The sequence below is a fragment of the Branchiostoma lanceolatum genome, chromosome 3, assembly GCF_035083965.1.
Source record: "Branchiostoma lanceolatum isolate klBraLanc5 chromosome 3, klBraLanc5.hap2, whole genome shotgun sequence".
Lineage (NCBI taxonomy): Eukaryota > Metazoa > Chordata > Leptocardii > Amphioxiformes > Branchiostomatidae > Branchiostoma > Branchiostoma lanceolatum.
The window spans coordinates 17,219,432-17,245,326 of NC_089724.1; the positions used below are offsets into that span (position 1 = coordinate 17,219,432).

The 25,895-nt window shown below is 43.7% G+C and overlaps 2 protein-coding genes across 2 annotated transcripts; one reads left to right on the plus strand and one right to left on the minus strand.

The window, feature by feature from the left end:
- Window positions 1-495: 495 nt before the first annotated feature.
- LOC136430690 (uncharacterized) lies at window positions 496-4,509 on the minus strand. Its single transcript, XM_066421494.1, has 7 exons — window positions 4,376-4,509; window positions 3,863-3,989; window positions 3,232-3,403; window positions 2,799-2,883; window positions 2,239-2,464; window positions 1,489-1,629; window positions 496-1,146 (listed from the first exon to the last, which is right to left on the minus strand). The coding sequence occupies exons 1-7, from the start codon at window positions 4,451-4,453 to the stop codon at window positions 941-943; spliced, it is 1,035 nt and encodes a 344-aa protein (XP_066277591.1). The 5' UTR covers window positions 4,454-4,509; the 3' UTR covers window positions 496-940.
- A 5,416-nt stretch (window positions 4,510-9,925) lies between these two features.
- On the plus strand, window positions 9,926-25,722 carry LOC136430691 (atrial natriuretic peptide receptor 1-like). The gene is made up of 24 exons (XM_066421495.1): window positions 9,926-10,087; window positions 10,286-10,451; window positions 11,905-12,089; window positions 12,404-12,597; window positions 12,853-12,966; window positions 13,346-13,481; window positions 13,680-13,807; window positions 14,070-14,090; window positions 14,443-14,551; window positions 14,939-15,020; window positions 16,708-16,804; window positions 17,208-17,414; window positions 17,688-17,792; window positions 18,476-18,547; window positions 18,861-19,029; window positions 19,396-19,545; window positions 19,783-19,957; window positions 20,277-20,417; window positions 20,652-20,775; window positions 21,063-21,131; window positions 21,732-22,002; window positions 23,177-23,268; window positions 24,357-24,433; window positions 24,605-25,722. Exons 2-24 carry the CDS (start codon window positions 10,324-10,326, stop codon window positions 24,663-24,665), a joined length of 2,907 nt encoding a protein of 968 aa, XP_066277592.1. The 5' UTR covers window positions 9,926-10,087; window positions 10,286-10,323; the 3' UTR covers window positions 24,666-25,722.
- The last annotated feature ends 173 nt before the right edge of the window (window positions 25,723-25,895 follow it).

Consider the following 25,895-nt stretch of genomic DNA (forward strand, 5'->3'; position numbering starts at 1 on the left):
GTTTGAACATGTTCCAACAATTTGCATCATTTTCCCAATGGAAGATTTGGGCTATTGCCCCCATAAAAGTTGGTGCTAATCACACACTATTGTCTGCCTCTGTATATTTTTAGATTTCACTGCTGGACACTGCTGACTCTTTTTTGTTGAGCTGTCTAGCAAAGCACCCAGGGATAATCCCCAATACTTTGCAGGGATGTGTGAATTGCCCCCTTTCCAGCGCTCAATGACCCAGTTTCACAATGTTTTTAGAATGTTGGAACATGTTGCAACAAATGATGAATTTATGTTGCAACAGTTTAGAAACTAATACAAATAACGTGTTCAATGTTGGAAATTTGTCTAACATGTTGGAACACAGCAGAAAATATTTAGAACATCAAATAACTGTTGTTCTAAACAGTTACTTATCTCACTTAGATTGTTACAAAGGTTTTGAAAATGTTAGAACAAAAGGCAACAAACACCCACTCAGTAATGTGGAATCGACTCTACTAAAGGTCACATTCATTTAAATTTCCAACAAAGCTGCTTATTGCAACAGTTGTCTATTGTATTGTGATCCTAGTACATGGTCTGCAGTAACAAACATTGACAATCGCCGATCTCAGATACATATTTGCCTGTATTACAATATAAAGCAACAATTCCATGGAAAAACAAAAGGCAGAGTTTGCGTTTCACTTGCCCCTCAAGATCATCTTAATACATCAATGTAGGCAGCTGATACTTAACATGGGTATTCTTAGTACAAATCGATTAGCTTAGTCGCCATATAGACACAAAACAAATCATCGAATAGACAATGCTTTAGGCGATCCTCTCCAAGATGGGCTAGAAGCGAATATTTCATAATTTTTGACGCATTTCTATCAGTTTGTCGTATCTATCTTTTGTGGACCTTCCTTCGGTTTTCTGTGATATTGGAAAACTGACCATGTCAGTCAGGGTGAAAGGCCTTCCATTTCAGATAACGAGCTTTGCGTGCTATTGGGTCATCTTTGCACAGTCCCGGGCAGGCGCATCGTGACTTGAGGGTCATCTTGTAGTAGTGCTCCGTCGCTTCCCCCTGCGCGGTGAATTCTGGGACATGCTGTTCTGCGTCGCAGATCAAAGTAACATCAAAATGGCGGCCGTCATCACCACCTGTTGGAGTCGAAAAAACTCTTTGTTATGATTTGATAAACCCGTTCTTTCATTCCGGCTGTTGATAAAGCTTGATGTCGAAAAGAGTAGGAGTCCATCCCAGTGTGAGTACATCAAATAAATCTGTCCGGATATGCAGGTTGCACTTTTCAGGACAAACCTGGTGTGTTACACAATACAAACGACAAAACAAAAACAAAGCTGTAACATCTTACTGAATTATGCGATGATAGGTGTACCCAGGGGATGCAAAACCTAGGACATATTGTGATGGCTGTTTGGGATAGCAGCTAAGGTTTATCCAACCAAGACTTGACAATGAACCTTGCCGTCTCTACCGACCTGTGTACTTGAGGACCATGTTCCCTGCCTCGTCCCAAACAACCTGAGAGGCCGGGGCCACGTGACCCAGGGGGTAGAAGATCTGAGGGGTAGCCTCCGCGTCTACTTGGCAGCTGGATACATTAGTGCAAGGCGTGTTGGCTTGGTGAAGAAAAAAAGGCAATTTCATGTAGCTACATGTATTCGTGCAATGTTGCTACGCTACATACGGCTCGCGTTTTCAGCCAAATATACTGTTCTCGATACGTGTGTTGGGTTCTTTTACGTGCAGAAGTTTGGCCCTTGAGGCTTGCCTCTCAAGTTCCACTGGGCAGCTATCATTAACTATGCAAATGATACCATAATTTGTATAATCCATTACTTGCAATATCTATTGCAACTTAGTATATGTGTCGTGATAGCACAAAATTCTTATCAATTGACACAGGGTTCATCATGTTTTCACCAGTTTACAATTTGCAGCAAGTATTATAGCATTCTTATCGACTATGCTAATGAGGTTCTACTTAACATAATATATATCAATCGATGTTCCACTCCGCCAGAAGTCGCACGAAGATACTATATCATGCTCTTATTGATTATGCAAAGGATGGGAGATGAAATCAACAGCATGTTCAGATACAAATAGCGTAAGTACCAGCGCAGTGATAAGATAACGTTTAGGGTGCCAAAAACGAAGTGAAACTTTGGTTTGCCTCTATCTAACTACATACGAAATTCCCTAAACATTTCTTAAACTGTCCTTACTGAAGGTGATTCCAGAGCAGGGGTTGTAGTAGTAGGTGAAGTTACGGCCGAGCTCCGGGCCTAGATGACTGGACCTGAGAGGCGCCCAGGGGTTGTCCAGGGGGTGCAGGTTGATCTCACCTGACCCGTCACTCATCTCACAGGTGCAGGAGTCTTTCATGGCGCAGCTGACGGGAGGGGCCAGACATCCGCCTGGGCATGCGCACACGCTTGTCAGCTTGAAGTTCTGAAGGAGGGAGAGGAAAATATTTGTTGTGGTGCTAATCACAAAACGAAATTATGGATTATTTTGTGGAGTAAAAGACGTTTTCTACCTCAGGGCCAATCAGGGCCGGCCATTCAGTCTGCAAAGTCAGGTGTCCAAAGTTTAGTCGCCAGTTATCTTACTTTCCGCCATGGTTATCTGGAGGAAGTCTGTGACCAACGTGACGTCGCACATACAGGTGTGTCTTCGGTTCTTCAGTAATAAATATTTTTGTGTCATATGTTTTTTTCCCTTCCCTTTATGCAGTGTGTATTAGTGTGAGCATGCGCAGTTCAATGTACATAACGAAGCTGACCATCAAGAATGGGTCGGAACCCTGGTATCCGAACAACGGTCTCTCTCTCTGACCAGGGTCACAAACCAGATCCACGTTGGAGTTCCTAAAATACATAACGGGTTTCTGGCTATTATTAGACAGCAAATACATTGGTGTTGCATAGAATAGAGTTATACTCCCATGTACCTAAACGTTGCACTTAAACTATCTGTTAGATCCCCCCGCCATTGACTCCCTAGTCAAAAGGGATTGGGACCATCAACGCGATCTCGTAAAGAGGAGGAAGTGCATAGCACTAAAGGATCCTAACGGGATGGGCCGCAGTCACCAGTTCCCTAGATACATGTTCTATTTACATGTCGATTGACTATCAGGCATTTCTCGTCAAAAATCTTCAATGCACTTTTTTTGTCCCGCCTCAGGGGTGGAGCCTTGCCAGTAGACTTCTTACCTCGTCATGTTGCTCTCGAAGTAGCGGTAGCTGATCTTAACTTGTTTGGTATTCGGATCGTAATAGAAACTTGCAGAGTCGGCTGTTCCGTAGTTGTACCCAATACCGCCCTCGTCGAACTGCTGACACACCGACGCCGCGTCCTTGCACTCCCCGGTGGCGTTGCGCATGGCTGGGGGATGACGGGTCTCTCATTACAACAGCCACAAGAACAACCACCTCTGGAGAGGTCGAATTCGATTCACGGAAATGCCAGCTTAAGCTTATTCTGCTATAGCAAAAGCTGTATGTTATCACTCACAGCGCGAATAACATAATTTACATTTGATTCTTAGATTGGTAGAATATCTATTTGATAAGCGGTACATGGATATGTGTAGTCTACGCAGTCCCCTCGTATACAGGGTTTGTATTTTTGCTTGTATTTCTACGCGTACGCTCGTATACGCTGTCTGTGCGGGTAAGTGTATTTTGTATGGTTTATGCACACCTCTGATTGAGATCCAAATAAAGTATAAAAGTATCAAAGGGTGATCCGACATTCTTCTTTACCAACAAAAGCATTTTATAGTTAGATACAGGTGATTTAATGATGAGTGGTGCATCATTTGTTGTATATCTGTCTGTTTACCTTGACACGGGCTGTACAGGTAGGTGTAGTTATTGTGGTCGATCTTGTACGGGTTGTCGGGACGAGCCAGGGAGTGGAGTTCGATCTTCCCTGAACCGTCACTCATGAGACAGGAGCAGTGGTCCACCTGGGGATTCAAACATTCGCACCGACAATTTTCTTGTTTATTTGTGTCTTATTTATTTATTCGTTTGTTTTTTGTTTGTTTGTTTGGTTGTTTGTTTGCATGCGCATATAGGATTTAGGTTTTCCTCACCACATACATTATTATACATACGTACAGAACTCAGACCAGGACAATGAATCATGGAGTTTGGACGTCTACAATACAAGTACATTTCAATACACAACCCACTCAGACGGTCTGCACAGGAGACTGACGCTAGCTCGATCTCGATCAACAAAACAACGCTCTGTCTCGGTTTCAAATTAAGTAAACTGCTAGCGCTTTAATCATGTAAACCTTTCCCATCGCATCCGGAACTGTACGGCGTAGCCGCGCCTACTCCCTACCTGTCTACACTCCAGCTGCTGGGGCAGGCCCTGCTGGAAGCACCAGGCCAGGAGCAGAGAAACAGCTATCCGCCACATGTTGTCTGCAACTTCAACACTCTCACTCTAATGTGCAACAATCCGCGTGATATGGTTCCAGACCTTCAGCCTGTAGGAAGCGGACATCGAACTTTGAGCTGTCTTGCTGCAATCATGTGCCGATAACACTGGTGCAATGGCCTTGAGGTACTATAGTGTTCAAACCTCGCCCGGGTCATGCCATATACTTTGAAATGGTGCATACTGCTTTCTCTACTCTTTCCCATACTCAGCGCGTCCGGGTGAATAATTCACTGTATGATATAACTGTGTAGTACAAACATATTCCTCTTTTTATTATGGCAGCTTCACAGAGTTAAGTGTTCCTTTGATCATGAATAGAAGGTTTTTGAGAGGACGGGTACGTTACGCTAAGTGCATATTACATCAGCGCAGCCGCGTTTCTCTGGCTGCACGACGGGCAAGCTGTCCACCTGTCCTGTCCACCTGTCCACCTGTCCTGTCCACCTGTCCTGTCCACCTGTCCTGTCCACCTTCCCTGTCCACCTGTCCTGTCCACCAGTCCTGTCCTTGACCAGAAGCCGTAGTCCGATATTCCGGGTTTTATTTTCAAAGTGCCTTCGAGTGAAAAGCTGAAAGGCTCATGGTCATTTTCTGATGCACTAAGTGACATGTCTATAAATACGTGCAGCGGATTTAGAAGAAACACTCACACGTCCAGCTTAGGAGTGACCAGATAGAGTAGACCAGATAATAGATCGCCATTCCAAAGTTGTATCACGAGGCTAATTAGTAGTAAGTGGACGAGCTCGTCGGAAAACACGGACACTCGCATTCATGTACTGACTTATCTTTAAAAAAGCATTGTGTGCTTTAGGGAGGAGGGGTCGAAGTCATTGTTCAATTGTACCAAAAGCATGACAACTCCTCCACCACATGCCAAAGTCCCACAGTTATCCTAGTACGTGAGGACTAGGGGCGCTTGAGAACTACTATGCGTCTATCTCATCTGCTGCTAGACGCGGAATGCAGAGTCTGTTTAATAGGCACATCTCTAATGGGGGTGGGGGTCAACTGACAACGCTTAACGATAAATTAAGGAGGACCGGCAACGCTTAACGGTAAAAGGTTCTGGGGACGAATTCATCGTACTGTTACTTTGTGTTTATGTGGCGTCTGGCAAATCTAGTCTGCGCACACCGACTCGAGCCGGGGTGCTCCGGGGTGATTTTCGCCAATCTGCCGCTCGCGACTTTGCGATATGAACAATTATCAATAATAAAAGAGCTATTCTGAATGGCGTTTAAACTGTTAACAGCCACACAATAAATTGGACTTACCCAAATTTTCGACTGATCAGCTACAGTCTTTGTCATTTGCATAACGTGACGTCACAGAAGCAGTGGATTGTTCACTCCTTGACAAAGACTGTAGCTGATCAGTCGAAAATTTGGGTAAGTCCAATTTACTGTGTTGCCGTTTACAGTTTAAACTCCATTCAGAATGACTTCTACCAACACAGATGAACTTTCAAGTGAAGAATAAAAGAGCTAGTAGGATTAAAGCAACCATTTAGCTTCACGAATAATTTACGGACAACGCTTAACTTCGAAATAGAGCGGGCCAACTACCATTAACGGTGAATCAAAACAGCTCGCTACGCTTCATGAAAAAAAGGCATGGTAATTGGTCCATCAAAGACTGAGTCTCAACAATCAAAGCATTTTCCCGTTGCGCACGCGCATGGAACACATCTGGTGATGCACTCACTGCCTCCACAGTCAGCGGTCGTCTGATCTTTACCGTTACATCTTGGCATCACGTCGTGGGTAATTATCGTGATGGTTGTGTACAGTACGTACGCGCTGCTGTGGTTTTTGACCGCGTTTCTTTCCTTTGTGACCTGCCGCGACTTCAAACTTGGTTTGCTGATTCCGCAAGGCCGAGACCACCGGCTGTACGGCTGGGAAACCACGGCCAGCGCCACGTCCATAGCCATCGACACCGTGATGCGCGATCCCAGTCTGCTACCCGGGCACACTCTCAGGTGAGGGGCAAGTCTCTGACGACTCACGCTCATTTTATGTTTGTAGCTAGCTGGTCACGGGTCACTGTGATTTCTTTTATCACAAATCACAAGAGGAAGCTCTTTCCTTTCAAGTTGTTGCTGGATGATTTTACGATATTTGGAAATGGAACGTTTCCTTTTCCCACATGGCATGATAATGGAGATATTGCATATTTTTGTGTGCTTTTCTTAGGTCCAAAATGCGAGCATGCTATAAGCATGCTCAAGTGAAATACAATGTACATTTTGTATAGAGGGATCATAATTAGATATGGGCGCGGTCACATCCGTCGTACGACTGTTGTCTTCGGATTTTCAGCTAGGCTATAGGCCCGGTTTACACATGCGTTTTCCAAGCACACTCAGCCCAAGTCCGACTCAGCGGAGTCAACTTTGGTACTCTCCAAGCAGAGCATGGGTTTCGGCTGGTTTTTGACGTGTTTTTAGGCGTTTTTGTCTGGCTTTCTACTTTGTCATCTTTTTTTTGTCTAGCCAACCCCCCAAAAAAGATGACAAAGTAGAAAGCCCGACAAAAACGCCTAAAAACACGTCAAAAATCAGCCGAAACCCATGCTCTGCTTGGAGAGTAAACTTTGGACTGTGTAAACAGAAATCTCAAGTCCCCTTTTCCCGGACTCGACAAGTCAAACTCAAGTCGCGTTGACTCAAGTCGCGTTACATCAGGTCCGTGTGTAAATACACGGAGTCAACTCCGAGTCTACTACGAGTCCGAGTTATGCAATACTCAGGTCAGAGGTCATACGAAAATCAGTGAAGGCACAAGGCGCAAATTTGGAAATTCGTTTGTTAGGCCACAGCAATTAAATTTTATGGATGACATCCTTCAAAGACTCCAAAACTAATGAGATAGGGTGGAAAAAAACAAGGCGGGCAAAAAAAACAAGATTCCTATATTTTCAATTGATCAAATTTTGAGATCATAAATCTTGTTAAATAAGAATTGAGGCGACAAAACATGATATTACGACCAACAGGTCTTTTATACCTGAATTTCACCAATAAGGTTTCATATATAATAACGTTAGATGTATAAAACCTCATTGATTCAACAGTAAACATGTCCTTGTAGATGTGTATACATCTCAAGAGATTAATTACAACGAATGCAGAAGAGAGCTTGTTGTACCATCATCTGAAGCAACTACACTGGGTATTTATATGCGATGAAACACATTGTGTATACAGCTCAATTAACAAGAACGAAGGACATTATATATAATGTCCTTGGTCCTTGCTAGAACAAATGCAGAAAACAGCTTGTTATATCATCATGGGCAGGAACCACACTGGGTATTCATATGCAATGAAACACCTTGGACTGTCAACATTTGACTGTCCATGAAGATGTGTATACAGCTCAATTAACTAGAACAAATGCAGGAAACAGCTTGTCATACCGTCATGGGCATTCATATGCAATATAATGATGGAACACCTGGGCAGCAACTATATTCAACTTGGTATTCATATGGAACACCCTGTCAACACATGCCATAAAATGCGAGCAAATGAGCCTCAAGCTTGCTGGATCCCTGAGTTTAGAGACAGAACTAGAAAACGTTTACGACATATTTGCCAATTTTTGGCATGTTGACCACTGTCGGAGGGCAATGGAATTTCTTGGGTTTTTTTTTTTCAAAATCGGGCGAAAATTAATGAGCGCGCTGATGTCATCCATACAAATCACTTGCTGTGGCCTTACTCTTTATTCCATGATTTCTCGGTATCTATTTCATAATTTTCTGCACTCTGTGGTGCAAGTTGGTCAGGATTGAAAGCGAGACGACACTGCGGCTGTCACGCCGCGGGCCTGGTCCTGTGTGTAAACAGATCGCACTTGAGGCGGATATGGACTGAGCGTGCTCCAATTGTGCTTGGAAATGCATGTGTAAACTGACTGAACTGACGGACTGTTGACAGGGATCTTCGACAACCTTGTCCGTCACAAGACAGCTGAATTTTGTACCACATACCCGGACCCACGACTGTCCCAAGAATCATCCTCCATTTTCTGTTATTATAAGTCGCACGACGAATGCAACATAGCCGGTCCCTTTGATAGTGTCAATTTGACGGCCCCCAACGTCATCATTACCTCTGCGGGGAAAATTGGCGCCAATCAAAATAGAACTGCATTAACCTACAGCTGTACTTGGTATTTATGCATCGCGTTAGGAGGTACATTACAAGCGCCAGCTGTGTCGACAGCTCTTGTTGGAGGAGTATTTGAATGAAGTAAACCGTTGATGACGTGCATCATAATCAACAGTGCGTGCGTCAGGGCATTATGAGAACTCATCATGTTGTAAACATCTGCTATCTCAAAGTCAAATAGTATAAAGCGAAATTATTGTTTGTATTCCAATGTGTCAAAAACGAATGTGAATTCTATTGATGTTATTCTTCTTGCTACGAAAGAGGTTGAATGCCTTTTGTGGAGTTTTATTTTGTTTCTTACAGGTACTTCGGTATCAGGTCCGTTGTACAGGTTGATGCAGTTTTACTGTTCTGTAAAGGGAATGAGGTAAAGGACAAGTTAAGGTCATAAAATCTCTACTAACCATTTGTCACATGAGCTGGAGGATTGGAACGTAACTATATAAAACAAAACCCCAATATCGTCACCAGTATTTGTTAGGTACAGACTTATTCTAATTTTCTTTCACTTTATCCAAATTCATGTTCACCCATGTCATGTCATCTTATTCTTTCCTATTTCATTTTGTCCGGGATACTAGTATATATTTGAATCTATGTATCCTCACAACATCGCTAGACAGCAGGGAACCCCAAAAAAATTCATACTGAACTCTTTCATGGAGTGTGATATGAATGTTTTTATACTGTATGTCAAGACGTCGGTAGCATTTTACTTGTGTTTTTAAGATAATGTGATATTGTACAGTGTACGCAATTCAGCTTTTAGCTGCCATGTTACACTTTTTCTTAATAAACCATTCCTTCATTCATTCATTCATTCAATACTTGATGGAGTATACTGCGACCTATTAACGACATTCAAGTCACGCCTGTCGATGCTCGTTTCTCAGTGTCAGTGACATAAAGACGGTTTACAACGGAGGGATATTTGAAACAGAACGTCTATTGACAAAATGATAAGTTGAACTTTCCCGTGATGGCCATCATGCGGAAATCAGAAATGACTTATTATTGCATACTAGCTGTACTAACGAATTCCCATTCACTTGAGATCACAATTACTCGCCTATTGTGTATATGCACGTTTTAGCGGCTGTGGATGATGATATGGTGCGGTGGTTATGACGCGTATGCATGCTCTCTCTGCAGAAAAGGGCATGCGTTTACGCCATGTGATTGTGTCCTCACAGTTTTTTCATTGATCAGCAGAGTTTTGTTATTTTCATTAAACGAGGCGTTCACAAGCTACAGTTGATGAAGATATTTTACATACAGTGGTCCTTCAGTTTTACATGGTGGGTCCATTTGTTCTAGCGTTGTGTGGAGGGACTCCAGCTGTAACTCCAAGGCAGCGGCGGGAGCTGCGGTCGAGCTGGCAGTCCAGGAGAACGTAGATGTCCTTTTAGCGCCTCCATGCGCTGAAGGTAAGAACGTCACACTTATACCTTTGCTCAAACGCATTAATCTTAAGTTCACATGGTCTATCGATCCTATAGACGGAGATTTTGTTACATTTCGAAAATCTACTTTCTTTGGAACTGCTAGGAATCCTCTGAAAGTGTCTGTAGTTTTGTCGTATCCATAAAGCCATTCTCCCCCCCCCCCCCCCCCCCCTGCATAAGCCTGTATCCAGTCCAGCCAGTTGGCGGCCTACTGGAACATGCCCACCATCTCGTGGCTACCGGTGGACCCGCAGCTGGAGAACAAGGCGCTGCTGAAGACTCTCGCCAGGACCTTCGTACCGGCCAACAAGTTCGGCGCGGCTGTGGTGGAACTACTGAAACTGTGGTGAGAGACCTTCCATCTATGTAACGTTGGGTAACATAAATTCGGGATTTTTCCGATAATGGTTGACTGAAATCAATCTAGCAGAACAATAAACCATCCTTTTTTTCTATTATCTGTCAGTATCATGTACTATCTTTGCACTAATCATATATATGGTAGATTTTGTCTCTAGTCGTGCTGACACCAGAATATTTCAACTTGAAACTACCGTCCGCCGCACGCACAATGACGATGCTGTCGGACAGGGGTGAACATTAATTCGGGAGAGAAGATTCGTCTTGAATAACTTACCGCTAATTACATTTTAAATAGCAGCTATTCGTTCCATCCTTGGCTTGAGGAGAGTGCTATGGATATAGACGTGTCCAAGTAAAAAAAATACACGAAAAAACGGCCGTACCGCACACATCAGGCCTACGGGAACAACCCGTGTGTTGAGTCGGTAGCTATAGAACGTCAAAGTCGACATCCACCGTCATGGCAACGTGTACATTATTCATGGCAAGTTAGCCGGATGCCGTAGCATTGATAATACTACTATGTCCATGTATTCCTTGTTGTGTTAGGAGCAAACTTTGAGGAAAATATCGTCCTCAGTCCACAATCACACGCAACATTTAGACAAAAAAGTGTTCCTCACAAACCTTTGTCGTCTGCTTGACAACAGGATTCTGGGTAATGATATGGCGGCGGGAAAATACACGTCCCGTAGGTTGTATCAACAAAGAGGGGTTTTGATGATTGATCACACTTAGAGTCCAATTGCAGGTCAGCAATTTTAAGAAAATAAGTTGTCTTGTAAATGATTGTGTTTAGCAGGAAGCGGATGTGACATTTGTCTTATAAACCAGCCGACAACGATGTAGTGTGATTCTCCCTCGAAGCCCCCAGACTGTTCCAATAAGGGACGGAGAGTTTTTGTCCTCGTCGCCTTCTAATGCATGCTTATCGAAGTTTTCAGACAGTGTTCTGAATACGTTAGTCTGTCAAGTTTGCATTTCTAGCGGTATTACTGATGTTGCATCTAGCACATATCCCTAAATACCCCGTTTTCGAAAAATCCCGAATTTAAGTACCCCACGAATTTATGTTACCCAACGTTACATGTAATAGAAAACCTCCTCCTCGCCAGGTGTGACTAGACGTGTTGCCAATTGTAGTAAAATCACAGGCAATAAAGAGTGGTTTATTCGTTCATTCGTTAAGCAATTAATCAAAATCCGATGTTTAACAGCTAATTGACGTGAAATATCACCACCAAATACAAATGGCACAAAGTAGTTCATTTTGCCCATTGCAAATATTACTGTGACAATGTTTACAACTACTTCAAATCAGCACATCTGCGCCACAATTGCTGTCTATTTGATATCGAGTGTTGCACCTTCAGAAAAAATCTCCCTGGAAAATTAGAAGATCGTCACTAGTCAGTATCGCTGTTTCCACTGCTCAGGTCTTGGAAAAGGATTGGCATCTTCTCAGACTCCGGTTTCCTGTGCAAGTCGTCCACCGAGTCTCTCAAGCAGTACCTCGCCGCGAACAACGTCACCCTGGCGGGGGAATACGCCTACGACATCAAGTACCTGGACCCTCATCTCATCTCAGAGAAGCTGATAATCCTCAAGCAGAACGCCAGAAGTGAGTACCGGGGGCGATGTGATTTTTCCTGTGATTCTTTTCTACGTCTAAATTTAATGTGACCCTTCTTCTTCTTTTCATCCTCTATTGAAGCATGAAGCTTTTTCAAGTAGGTAGTGGTACAATGCGGCTTACTCTTCATCACAACATCGCTCATCCGATTTCATGTAAGCCATACCCTCGAGTGGCTCTTCAGCCTTCTTGGCAGTGGCAGCTGTCTTAAGAGCTATTTAGCTGTTGACATATATATATATATATACAGTCTCTGTGATATCTTTTGTGATAACCTTGTGTTTTGATCACAACTCTTCCAGTCATCTACATGTGCCACCCCTCTATACAAGTGGAACGATCCATCCTCCTGCGGGCCCATGAACTGGAGATGACGTCAGGTGATTACGTCCTCATCAATGCCAAGTTGTCCATTGAGGTCAAAGTTGACCAACCCTGGAGCAGCGACGACGGACGGAACGCAGACGCCATCAAGGCGTATGAGTCTGTGCTGGAGGTGCGTAATTATCACATGCTAATATAACCGTGGGCACACCGTCGTTACTAAGGAAAGTTTAGAAGTTCAGCACTGAATGATGGATTGAAAATGAAAATACAGAACACATACCAAATGTTCGGTTTTAAATGTGTTGGGTGCTGCCGAGCCAGAAAGGCGAGACGAAGCCTCTACGAAGGTACTTGAGAATTTAAGAACATGACTCTTATACTATATCTATGTCATATCATTAAGAATTATTACATATGTCCACAGATAGGGATCAAGTTTCCTAACGACCCTGCAGCACAGCGGGTACGGGAGGACATCCCCAGGAGGATGGCACAGGAGCCCTGGAACTACCGTGTCGGCATGTCTCTTGGACAAAAGGTGTTACATCTTATTGGCGTGTGCTTTTTTTGGTTTATAATCGTCAGGTAATAGGTCTATATCTATAATCGACAACAGGACTTCGTTCTTATGCCCATTGCGTCACCCATGCCATCACGAGCACTCCAGTTTTTCGTCTTCACACAACAAAATTCAATACAAACGACACCAACAAATGAAAGCCAATGCTCAGCCGCGTCGATGACGTAGCTGAAAGTATAGGGTATGACGTAAACCATGCTGGATGGTTAAACCTTAAAGTTGCCAGGCACATTCGAATTTGCACATGTACTCACAGTCAAGTGCAGACACGTCGCACGCATGCAAATGTATGGGTCTCACAGGCTCTCACTTATATGAATCTGTGATTTCTGTTCAGGGTGGCTTTGCAGCGCTGTACCTCCATGACGCCGTACTGCTGTATGCCGTTGCGTTGAACGCCACTCTGGCAGCGGGGGAGGATCCGCGAGATGGGGACAAGATCTTACAACACATGAAGGGCACCGTGTTCAAAGGTATGGATTACAACTATCTTATGTCAACAGATGTTGGAAGAAATGTGTGGGTGTGTACTTTGGTAAACGTCAACATGCCTATCAACTTGCCAGCAAAGTATGCTGATGATACGACAGCAGGAAACAAACAAACAAACAAACAAACACACATGTATCAGGAGACTAGAATTGCGAAAGCCATCTCATCTGGTTTGACAGGGACGTCTGGCTACGTGGTGATGGACAGCAGGGCGGACAGGGAGCCTGAGTTCATGGTGTGGGACATGGCGCCCAACGGCAAGTTCGAGGTGGTCGCTGAGTACGGCGTGGCTGTCAACGGACAGAGAGTAAGTGCAACGCCATGTCCTGTACTAAGTAGAAACTAGACTGCACTTGGCAAGCGCTTTCTTTATATGTATAGTTTCCGGCATTTTACGGAATTGGTGGTTTGTATAGCCATAGGATCATTGGAAGATCTGTACCTCTCTGTGCTCAATACCTGCTGGCCTGTTCAGTGTCTCAGTCCGCGGTTTCCCCGGCTGACAGGGAGGCCTTGTGTGGTGAGAGATGCATGTGTTAGGTCTAACCTCATGTTTTATCCTTACTCAGACGGGACAAAGCGTGCAGAAGGTATCTGGACAATTGATGGTATGTACGGTAGATCAAGCATGTTCAGCACAGCAGCTGGAACCTCTAGATAAGAAGCGGGACCGTGTATTACCGCGACATGTCACCACATAGACCTCGACAAATTTCTCCTTGTGGTGAAAAACCTGTGGGAAGTGGCAGACTTCCTTCCGTTTTTTATACCTTACCTTATTCATGCCCTCGAAACCCATCGAACAGGTATATATCCTCTCACGGAGGTTAAATTCTGATTTTAACCTCCTTGGTCCTCCACAGTCAATTTTACGACATGGGGCTGAAATATCACCAGTCTTAGAGTGCTTTCTCCACGTGCTGATTTCCTTGTTCCCAACAGAGGATGGTCCAGCTGCAGGCAGTAGATTGGGGTAACGGGAGGACCGAACCGCCAACTGATGCACCGAAATGCGGATTTAAGGGCGAGCTCTGCACACCAAAGACACAAGGTAAGTCCATGATACCCATTCAGGACCTTGTTACGACTTTGCTCCCGACCACTCCCCAACCAAGGTCGGCGCCGAGTTGGGTGTAGCTGGAATCCATCCTAGTCTAGAATCGCATTTTAGAATGAAAGAACACGACTTTCCCGAGTTTGATTGGTCAAAATTCATCGTTGCCTAGCCATTCTTTGAAATTTGTTTCAGCAATCTAGTCGAAACTTAAAAGATCGAGAGGAAAATCATGAAGTCGTCAAAACACTGAACAATGCTATGAGAATCAGTAGTGCCACATATGCTGTTTTGCTTATCCTTATTTTACTTATTTTTGTCCTTACCGAATGTCGCTGCAAAATAAGCACCAACTGGTCCTTACCAAATGTTTCCCTTTCTCAGGACGGAGTAAGATCGTCGTCATCTTGTCTGTAGTGGGCGGTCTGCTGCTGGTCGTGGGAGGAGTTGCAGCATATTATCAACGGTGAGATGACATGCGTACGTCGCCTTGCTTGGAGCTATCTGCATTGAAAGATTATCTACAGCTACAGCACATTAATTATGTCAGAGTCAATTATGCTAGAATCATATGGTAACGATAATACATGTACATTAAAAAAGCGAGACCAAACCGTTCATACTTGGCATTATTGACATATATCTACATCAGTGCTCTAGCCAGCGCCAGTTTTGCCGTAAATTTACGGAACTTTGCTGCGTGTTACGGAAAAAATTCAAGACCAATCCGTAAACCTTGACGGAAAAAAAATCGGGAGAAAAGATATAGACAGGGCTTGAAATTTTGCAAAGATCTCCAGAAAAGAAGCGGAAGTTTGAAGCGAGGTCGATTCAGGCCATTTCTATCTTCCGCCGGCGGCAGGTGACAACCCCAAGGTGGCTTTATTATAGGTAGGTGACAAACGGAGGCGCGGAGGTTGCCAGTGGTTCGTGGGCCGAGAGAAAATCAGCATCGTGCGCCCCCCTCCCCACTACTAGTGCCCCACTACAATTCTGGCCGGTCGCATCGGGCTGACGTTTTTTCGGCTGTTTCCCCCGGTTCACCGCTAGTTATAGCCACACAAAAGTTACCAGGCTTTCCGTATTTTTTTGGTAAACATTGTTAAAGTTTTACGCCGAGTTACACGCACTCTTCCCTCGAAAACTGGTGTTGATAGTTTTAGACCTCAGAATCAGATATCATCTACCAATAACAGCGTTCGTTCACGCCGCGTCACGGAAAATCGACCAATGACATACAAGTCTCGCGGTTAACGAGAGGCGCGAATCCGCGAGGTTTTATCAGAAATTGATATTTGGTGCGAAGATGGGGCTTGAATCGACGAATTTTGATCAAATCAAGTGGAAGTTACCGGAGAAATCGACCATGGAAAACACGGAAGGAAAATATTGAACGTCTTTAGGGCGTTCTGTCCAAAGTAGGGTGTCTCATTTTCTACAATATTTAGTACAGGGCGCAAACGGGCCCGGTACGACGCGTCGACCGGTGTTGAAAATGTTTTATTTCTGCCGACTTGAATTCACGTGTATATTTGTCAAATAAATAAGAAAGTTTTGTGGTGCTAAATTTCATTTATTTGCCGATTGTATACAACGAAGGCCCAATTAATTTTTCACCCAAACTTGCCCCTCAAAATGCTGGAGATAGCGTTTCAGAGGGTCTAGATTTAAAAATTTCCCGGGGGGGAATACCCCCGGACCCCCCTAGAATTGTCGCGCCTTCGGCGCGACGCCTCGCGCCTTCGGCGCTCGATATGTTAGGTTTGTACAAAATTTTAGGGCTTACGGGATAAAATTTCAGGCTGGCTAGAGCCCTGATCTACATCAAAAACATTGATTGCTTCTCGGCTTCTCCCCCGGAATGTAGAATACACTAGTCATTTACAATGTTGCTGTGAAATGTCTTTTGCCATGTTTGGAATTGTCCCAAGAAATGCTGCCATATTTGTACCTAATGTACAACTGTTGCGCACTAAAGGTATTCACGTGTTCTACAAACCCTCTCTGCCACTGGCCACTGTGCCATGCCTTTCAACGGAAGGTAGTCCAGTAATACCAACGTACGAAGAACACACTTCTGTGCCTGAAGCCTCAATCACTTTAGTATTTAGTATCTGGTAGCCTCTGATCTTCAGTGACTTCCCTTTGAACAGCAAGAAGAACTTCGAGGCTGGTCTGAGCAACATGTCATGGAGGATGAACTACGATGACATCGACTTCTCTGCAGCCACAAAGCAACTCATGAGTCAGGTGCGTATACACAGCCATGACGTGCACAGGAATGGTACGTGTAGAGCAGGCCCTGTCAGGCGGCAGGTATGTTTAACGTTTATGCTGTCTTGTGTCACTCAACCAACATACGACGTGCCAATCCAAAAAAAATGAAAAGTTGGGGCGGAAGTAGCAATATGGACGACGTTACGCCTTGTTCAAGTTGTTCAAATGTGTTTCGTTTTGAGGGGGGGAGTACAATGCATATTAGAGACCATCAACCACCTTCAGGTAGAGACGAGGGGTGATATAGACTTCCAACCGTTGACTTCACATTGTAATCATCTGCCCGTAACATTTAGAACAAGGCTATGGGCAGATGGTTATGTACAGATGGCAGAGGGCCAGTTTATTATAATGTTTATAATGTATTCCACCCAAGATGAGCATGAAGAGCATGAATACATCCGGGTCCCGTAGCATCGGAACGGGAGCACCATCAAAGACTACCCCCAGCTTGTACAGTGGCAAGAAGACCAATCGTGCACCGCCGCAGTGTGGGCGATATGAGGGAAACTTCATCGCCGTGAAGACCGTTCGGAAACTGCACATTCAAATAGACCGTGAGCAGCTGCTGGAGTTTAAAGAGGTTAGCTTGAAATATCACCCCTGTACAGTAATGTCTACTAATGATGAAGTCTGTTACTTGTCACGTGCTAAGATACAATGCAGGGGATTGAAAGGAAGTAAAGGCTGCCTAACTCTAATAAGGCAAGCCGTCAGTCATACAGCCCGTATGTGGCTACTTACAATTGGGAAGTATTGGTTGCGTGTTAGTCGAACCAACAGAATGAAATGAAATAAGGTTTAGCAAAATATTTAGAACCACAACGACTTTCTGTTTTTTTATTGCTCTATTAAGGCTCTCCAAGCTAACCACGAAAACCTCAACCGCTTCATCGGCGCATGCGTGGAAGCACCCAACATCTGCCTGGTGTACGAATATTGCCCCAAAGGAAGTTTACAGGTGATGCCATAGTTAGTGAGCATGCACTAAATGTGATGTACAAATTGTGGTATGTTGTCTGTATACTAGCTATCGTCAGCTTGATGACACTGTTTCGATCTGTTGTGACGTCAGTACAGTTAATACAAATATGATGGCAACTGACATTCATATCACTGATGCATTTGGTAGTTCTGGGGGAAATGCCGTAGTTATTAAGAGCTGCTCAATGAGATAATTTTTTTGGTGTTTTTGTAACACCGTGAATGTGTAAGGATAGGTGTTAACGTATTCACTAAGATGTATGTGTGTATTTTACGCCGATGAAGGTTAGACATCCAGGTAATGATATACGCAAGGTAACAGTTACTCAAGCAACTGGGAAGTTTTTGGAAACGATCAGGCGTTTCAGGTAGCATCCTCCACCTTTCCAGTTACGTCCAGTCACGGACAACAGGTAGCGGATGCTACCTGAAACGTCTGGCGCTTTCCAAAATCTATCCAGTTGCTTGAGTAACTGTTACTCTGCGTAATTTCATTGATTCATCAGAACTTTCATCATGTAACCCGTATCTTTGTTATATTTTGTCTGACCTTACCACTTCTCTCATGGCCTCAATGAAAAGTGGCCAGCAGACCGATTTGAGTTTTTCATGAATTAATAAAGGCTGAAAGAAATAAACAATAGTAATTGTAATTTCCAGGATATACTGGAAAACGACGACATCAAGTTGGACAACATGTTCAAACTCTCCCTGCTGTCAGACGTAGTGAAGGTGCGTTAGATTCTGTTTTATTCCATTTACAAGTCGACGTGACGCGTAAGTACAATGCTTATCTTCTTAATGATCGAATGAAGTGTTAAGCTTGCAGTGGTCACTTTATAGCTAGTTTATGTGTACATATTTGTAAAAGAAACTACAGTTGCCCATCCATATGTTTGGGAAGATTACAACTCGTACCTTCTGCAGACATCCTTTACACCATACGAATATCAAGTTCTATGTCAATGTTTGGCATGACTAAAATTCATGTGATTTTAGCTTTCTAGTCTCCCTGACTTCTCTACGTGCCCCCCTCCCTTCTTAGGGCATGGAATACCTACATCGGTGCCCTGTGCTGTCCCATGGTTCATTGCGGTCCAACAAATGTTTGATTGACAATCGGTGGATGGTGAAGATAACGGACTTTGGGATGGCGCGCTTCAAGGCCAACCAATCAGAGAATCCGGAGGTTGGCGAGCACGAGGAATACATGAGTAAGCATCCACTATCTTATATTTGTTTCATAACGTCAAAGAGCTGAAGACCCCTAACTGTATAAAACAAACTACTAGAGATTCCGGTATCCGGTACACCTCAGTGTCGCCCAATAGAGTCTGTTCGAACCATTTCTACAGAAATAACTCGTGCAGCCACCTCTGAGTCTGTGGTCTTGCTGTTCTTACCAAACAATGCTCGTTTTTCTGCCCGCTGTCAGAGTGACATATCTAGATCTATTCACCGACGTACCAATAAGAGGCACCGGTAATCCTGACGCCAGCTTTCCCTTTGTCCTTGTATGAAGTTGACCAAGAATGTGGAAATGTGTACCCTTGTTCATGATGATTGCTGCGTTCTTCTAGAGTTGATGTGGACCGCTCCGGAGCTGCTGAGAATGCCGTGTCCCCCGCTGAAAGGCACACAGAAGGGAGATGTGTATAGTTTCGCCATCATCACACAGGAGGTCATTAGCCGGGGCCATCCTTACTGTGGCAATGACTCCACGCCCAGAGGTAGGACAAGTCCGGTTTAGGGATGCTACATTATGTGCATGTTTGACTTACGTTTGAATGGATCTTTTCTACTACCCCATCTTGCATGATAGAACAAAGTATTTAGACCTGTCATAAGGGTTTCTTCTCTAATGTCACCAACACTTTCTGAAAACTATTATGTTATCTAACTACGTGAAACAGTACAGTAGTCCATATTGGATGATGTTTATCTATTAAAGGCACAAATATTTTTAGACATAGTGGAGCGAGTGCGAATGGGAACGAACCCACCCATGCGGCCCATTGTTGAAGATGAGGGGGCTAGTTCTGATGTCTACAAGCTGATGAACCGGTGCTGGTCCGAAGTACCGGAGGCCCGACCTGATTTCAAGGCCATCAGGAAGATATTCCGAAAGTGTAACAAAGGAAGGTAAGGATGGCTAGTATTGGCTACCATCAAGGCAACAACTTATCATCTATTACAGATCATCTCAGAGGGGCTTTTTCTTATATCTAGCATTTTATGAAAAATGAAATAAAAATATCAGTCATTGTCAGTCTGCCCCCTTCCCGTTCACAATAATACTGCGCTGACGCTACCCAAAGTCATGAGATTTCATCATCATCCATTGAGCATGCGAGAAGTATTCCACTTAGAAGCCACATTTTCCATCACATCCCTTTTGAAGGAAGTCATATCGCACCACTGATATTATCTGAGGAGTACAAAAGTCTGTCTATTATTTCAGGGACGCGAACGTTATGGACAACATGATCGTGATCATGGAGAAGTACGCCGCTAACCTGGAGTCCGTGGTCGCAGACAGAACCAAGCAGCTGGTGGAGGAACAGAAGAAAACAGACAAGCTGTTGCATAGCATGCTACCCAGGCAAGTGTGAAGTACACGCAGTTTGATACATAACAGAACCTCTTCCCAATTGTAACAACAACAAAAAACGGTCATTAAATGGCCTTGATAGCTTCAATGCTAAAGATTATAGTACAGTTCTGGTAAGGCTGTAGAAGAGTCAGTCGAACTGTCAAAACTAAACCTGCGTCTGCTGTCTAGTTTGTGCATGCCACAAAGGTAACTACATGATGAGTTGTCCCTTCTTCAAAACAGAACGGTTGCAGACGAGCTGAAGCAGGGGAGGGTGGTACGTCCAGAAATGTTCGACAAGTCAACCGTCTTCTTCTCTGACATCATCGGGTTCAGCACTATCGCCGCTCAGAGCACGCCTTTTCAGGTGGGTGGTGGGGGGATTTGACAACAATGTTTGCCCGTGTTCCTTGATATCGATGTGCACTCAGATGGTCAGCCTAGCAACCGGTTAACGGCTACAAAACGGTTGCAGAGAATTGTAACAGACCCACTTGTACTGGCATGTGCACAAGGCCATCTTGTGTGCCACCAAAGTCTAACCACTCGTACACGAAAAAAAACAAATACCCCCGTCTAATGTCATTCGGATCAGTTACATTTGAATCCATTTCAACATTGTAGACCATGTCTAAACTGTCTCAATCATTTTAGATCGTGGATCTGCTGAATGACCTGTACTCGTGCTTCGATGGCATCATTGAGCAGCACCATGTCTACAAGGTGAGAAGAACATGCAATGACAGAAATTGATCTCTGCATGATTCAAAGTCTACTAATAAGCACAGATTCATATACTGAATACCCGGAAAAAAAAGAGATCTCCATCGCAACGTCGCCAGTAAAATGCACCTGGGTGTGCTGCACTAGAGAACTTCCAAACACATTATTTTCAATCTGGCCGATATGTGTAACATGACGGATAAATGTTAATGAATGTTACAAATACAAGACTAAGAAAGATTTTTTTCCAATCTTTCAGTGATCCAATTTTCTCTTTTCGCTAAATTGAGGTCTATTGCCTAACAATGCAAAATATTTCCGTGTCAGCCAGATGATACAATTATACTAACGGATCCGGACATTTTTTCGTGTTTCTGACAGTAGTCGCTGCTGTTTATCAGAAAGTGTTTTTAACAGTTCAAAAACCTTGCACGAACCTAAGCTTGTAATCGGATCCCAAGTAGGATTTCAGTAAGTTACTTACTCTCAACTGACACTGCCATCAAGAGTTTGTTTCCCGACAAAAAAAGAAAGTAAAAATTGCTTACTTATTTATTTCAGAAATGAGCCTATTTCTTTGTTCATTCCTTTTTACCCCAGGTTGAGACGGTGAATGACTCCTACATGGTCGTGTCGGGGATTCCTGACAGAAACAAAGATCACGTGGACCAGATCGCCACCATGTCGCTGAACCTGCTCAGCGAGGCTGCCCTGTTCACCATCCGACACCTGCCGTCTGCGCAGCTGCTTCTGCGCATTGGCATACATACAGGACCTTGTGCCGCTGGGGTTGTCGGTCTGTCCATGCCGCGCTTCTGTCTGTTCGGGGACACGGTAAACACCGCATCACGAATGGAGTCAAACGGAAAAGGTAATAATAATAAACACATTCCTGGGGATCTCTCTTATATTACTGAAGATAAACTATATTATCTAACATTCGAAATCTATCCAAAATATATCTTGAGTACACGCTCGTACCCAGCGCCCCGGAGAAGCCATAGGTTTAGTCGTGGGCTTAGAAATAAATTTATGTCAGATCAAGCTCAACAAAAAAAACTTTCAGGAATTCACAGCTGTCTGTTGTGTTTTGTTTTGTTTGTTTTTTGACAGATCCTCTGTTTAGTTATGTGTGCACGCCAGTATGGGCGATCTTCTACAGTTACCGTTATTTCTTCTATTAAACTAGCACGGCCTAAAACAAGACGCAAAGTTGACGATTTGGGGGGGTAAAATGCTGTACAATGGTGATACGTTCTAAGAAACGAAGATTTACAAAGTACCTTATTGTTGGCGCTGTTAAGATACCCCTTCACAAAGGGGAGTTATGTCACGGAAGGGATTTCGCCACGGAAGGGAGTTTGCTACGGAAGCGAGTTTGGCATTCTCCGGAGGTAATAATCAACACGTTCCCAGGACAGTTTGCTTCTCCCAGCATGCTATTGGCGGAAAATACGATCTCTTTCCCAGGACCGTCTGTGTGAAGAACCCAGGCGCCGCGCCACTTAGCGCTCATGCGTATAATGTATTCCAGAAAAGACTCGTACACGCATTCAGTGTTGGAATAGTGCTGTTTATTAGGACGCTGCGGAGGAGCGTGTCTTGAGTAACTGTTTTAATTTCTCCTGTATCTTATTACCTGGATGTCCAACCTTCAACGACGCATCTAACATTAAAATGTCGAGTTCACTGATGCATACGTTTACTTGTTATCGGCTATTTTGATTACTTTGGCGCTCTGATTTTCTGAGCAGAGACCATTATGCTGTAATCAACTTAGACACAATTGGTTTACTAGCGTTACTTATGACCCGTTAGTGTTAACGTTTATTTCAGGTATTGAAATCTGAGATATGGCAATCCAAAGTACAGAGGACATATATGTATCCGTCCTACATGTAAATGTATTGAGGGAACTATGCTGCCTTGGTGGGGGTTTTACGAAGACTACCAAATGCTGTTTTGTTGTCAGTTTTATTTGAGAAATTCCAAATCTATTTTTTTCATCGTCAGTACAAAAGATAAACATGATGTTGACCCTACAGCTCTGCGTATCCACGTCAGCACCGAGCTGAAGCAGGCGCTGGACGAGATGGGCGGGTTTAGGGTGGAGCATCGCGGACAAATGGAGATCAAGGTAAGGTCATCATCACTGGCTGACACGTGTTAGTACTGACGACACTGAGCAAACTTCACTTCGTAGATGACATCCCCTTGAGACCACAAGTCTGATGCAAGGGCATATTGCCAGTTGATAACGAGTTGTTCTGATGTTTCCAGTTCTATTTCTGTACTTGGTTTTCCTTAACTTTTGACAAATTGTTGCCCCATTTGATTGTATAATTTCGTTAGGAAACTAGTCCGTTCATTTCGTTTCAAAGTGTATCCTTAAATTGTTTGCTTTGTTTTTCCATATAATGCCACCTTATTTCGTTTCACGCTTTGGTTGATTTCTAAATGATGACTTTGACAGGCGTTGAAAACTTCAATGTCAAAGGAAAGTTCTTCTCGTAATCAGCTTGTTAGATCACACCTTGATAACCTGGCTTGGCCCGGATGGTATGATCTCCTGACAGGGATCTTCGTCATAATCAGATGACCAGTCCATTAACCCAGAGCGGCCTTCAGTGACCTTAGGACGTACTTTAACCTTCATGCGCTTAAGCTTGTGGCGAACGTAACCCTATCACAAAAGGAAATTCCATTGCCTAGCCTTGTGTATTTGGTCCATGGTTTTCTCTACATTCTTCATCATCATCATATCGGGTGGCTTACCCGGACTAAGGCAACTCTCTCCCTCCAGACGACACAGTCACGGTCTGCATTCTTAGATACATCTAAAGACGGCTTTTGTGGCAATGCGCTAAAGTCAGGTCGTTTGTTTAAATTGCAATCTGTGATGTCTGTACAAACACGAACGTCAGAATGTGACCATTAACTTCTTCTCCCCTTTTAGTACCGCGGTAAAACATCGGAACAGATAAGTTCATACAGTTGGTCCATTGACAATGCCAGAGAACTGCTATGAACTCCCCGTTGATCTCTGAGATAACAGGTGATCTGACACAATGGTCCACTCGTAAGACTCATCTTGGCGTTGCGTTTACATTTTGCCATACATGCCGTATGTCGCATGCTTATGACAAGCCAAAGACATCCTTATCCGCAGGTAAGTCAGACGTAAAAAACAGAAGAAGGGAAAACATTTCTGAGTTTTTTTTGCAGGGAAAGGGGATGCAGGATACCTTCTGGCTGGTTCACAAGCAGGGATTTCACAAACCACTGCCCATGTCTCCTCCTGAGTGAGTTCAACTTTTTCTTTGTTTGACCATATATTCCAGATCTTATTCTGAATCTAATTCTTATATCAGATACGGTTATTCGTAAGACCTCTTTGGTGACTTCAAAGTTAGAGTTAGATAAAGTCTCCATTGCTTCAAGAGTTGACAAACCCCATATTTGTCCCTTTCCAGGGATCTGGTAGCGGGCGGTATCGTGCCGAAGTCCGCTGTGACTTTCACCTTCAGCGCTTAATTAATGGCATCACTTCCGCACGCCGATGGTGTGAAAATGTCGTTCAGTGTCAAAGATGCTGACGGGAATAAGCTACCAAGGGAGTCAACTTTCGCGTTCGGGGGTTCATACTTTGGTTGTACCGGTGAGGTTATCTAAACCGCATAACACCTAATGTTTGGCCAAACCGAATTGTAAGACCGAAATTGTTAGGCAGTCTGACGGGTTTACGGATACCATTTACGGACCGATTGTATTTTTTGACCTGGCAGTATTGAAATGTTGATCACAGTAAGCACACTAGCAAATATCTATGGTGTAAATGTGAATTTGACCACATGGTATAGTGAAGTCAGGATGATAATATCGTAGCTGGTAAAGAAAGCACCCTTGATAGATCTTAGAGGGCAGTCTTTCGGTGTTAGAACGGTGAAGGACTGGAATTCATTATCGCAGATAGTGGTTGGTGTGAAGTACATCACTGATACTTGCTAGAGTGGAGACCGGACTCTACAGGCAGAGGCCTTAATTTCTTCCCGAAGTTGACCGCTTCCAAAAGTGACCAATGTACTTGCACTGATGCAGTCGATTGTAAGCTACAACAACTATACATGTAACTACACATGATTTGGGGAATCATAACGATACGACATCTACGTGCTATTGGGTACGTAGGACGAGTAAAGATATACTGTACTTCGTTTTGTTGCGATGTTTAGATATGCATGCTGTACCTACACAGCTGACAGCACCTGAACTCTAGTCATGAATGTAGTACCTGCACAGCGGACAGCTGACGTCCAGTCGCTGATGTAATACCAGCACAGCTGATACTATAGCAGCACCTGAAGTTTAGTTATTAATGCATTACCTGCACAGCTGACATCAGCTTTTCAATTCCAGTCATTCATAGAACAGGAAGTACCTGTTGTTACTTTGTTTTATAATGATAATGTCTATGTGTCATGAAGTAATATTTTCAATTCGTTTTATGTTAAAAACATTTTATCCAATTGTGCTTTCACTTTTCACAAATCTGAAGACAACTGCGAAAGCAAATTAAAATCTAATATACATATCCCTCCTGATCTCCATATTCAGTTTTTGAGTCATACCACAGTTTTCTGTAATCATACAGTTTTCTTTGAAAACCATTTATCAATGTTTGGCCATGCATCAATGACAAGAAACTTTCAAGTTTGCCATCCACTTTCTGTTAGGAACCTGTTATGCTGACTAAAGATTCACCTT

What these genes read in the sequence shown, in the direction of transcription:
- LOC136430690 (XM_066421494.1), bottom strand. Translation starts at nt 4,453, where the DNA reads ATGTGGCGGATAGCTGTTTCTCTGCTCCTGGCCTGGTGCTTCCAGCAG. An exon ending in AGCAGCTGGAGTGTAGACAG is followed by an intron (nt 3,990 to 4,375) that starts GTAGGGAGTAGG and finishes TTGAATCCCCAG; the next exon opens with GTGGACCACTGCTCCTGTCT. An exon ending in CCTGTACAGCCCGTGTCAAG is followed by an intron (nt 3,404 to 3,862) that starts GTAAACAGACAG and finishes GTCATCCCCCAG; the next exon opens with CCATGCGCAACGCCACCGGG.
- LOC136430691 (XM_066421495.1), top strand. Translation starts at nt 10,324, where the DNA reads ATGCCCACCATCTCGTGGCTACCGGTGGACCCGCAGCTGGAGAACAAG. An exon ending in AGCTGCTGGAGTTTAAAGAG is followed by an intron (nt 17,415 to 17,687) that starts GTTAGCTTGAAA and finishes TGCTCTATTAAG; the next exon opens with GCTCTCCAAGCTAACCACGA. An exon ending in CAATGACTCCACGCCCAGAG is followed by an intron (nt 19,546 to 19,782) that starts GTAGGACAAGTC and finishes AAATATTTTTAG; the next exon opens with ACATAGTGGAGCGAGTGCGA.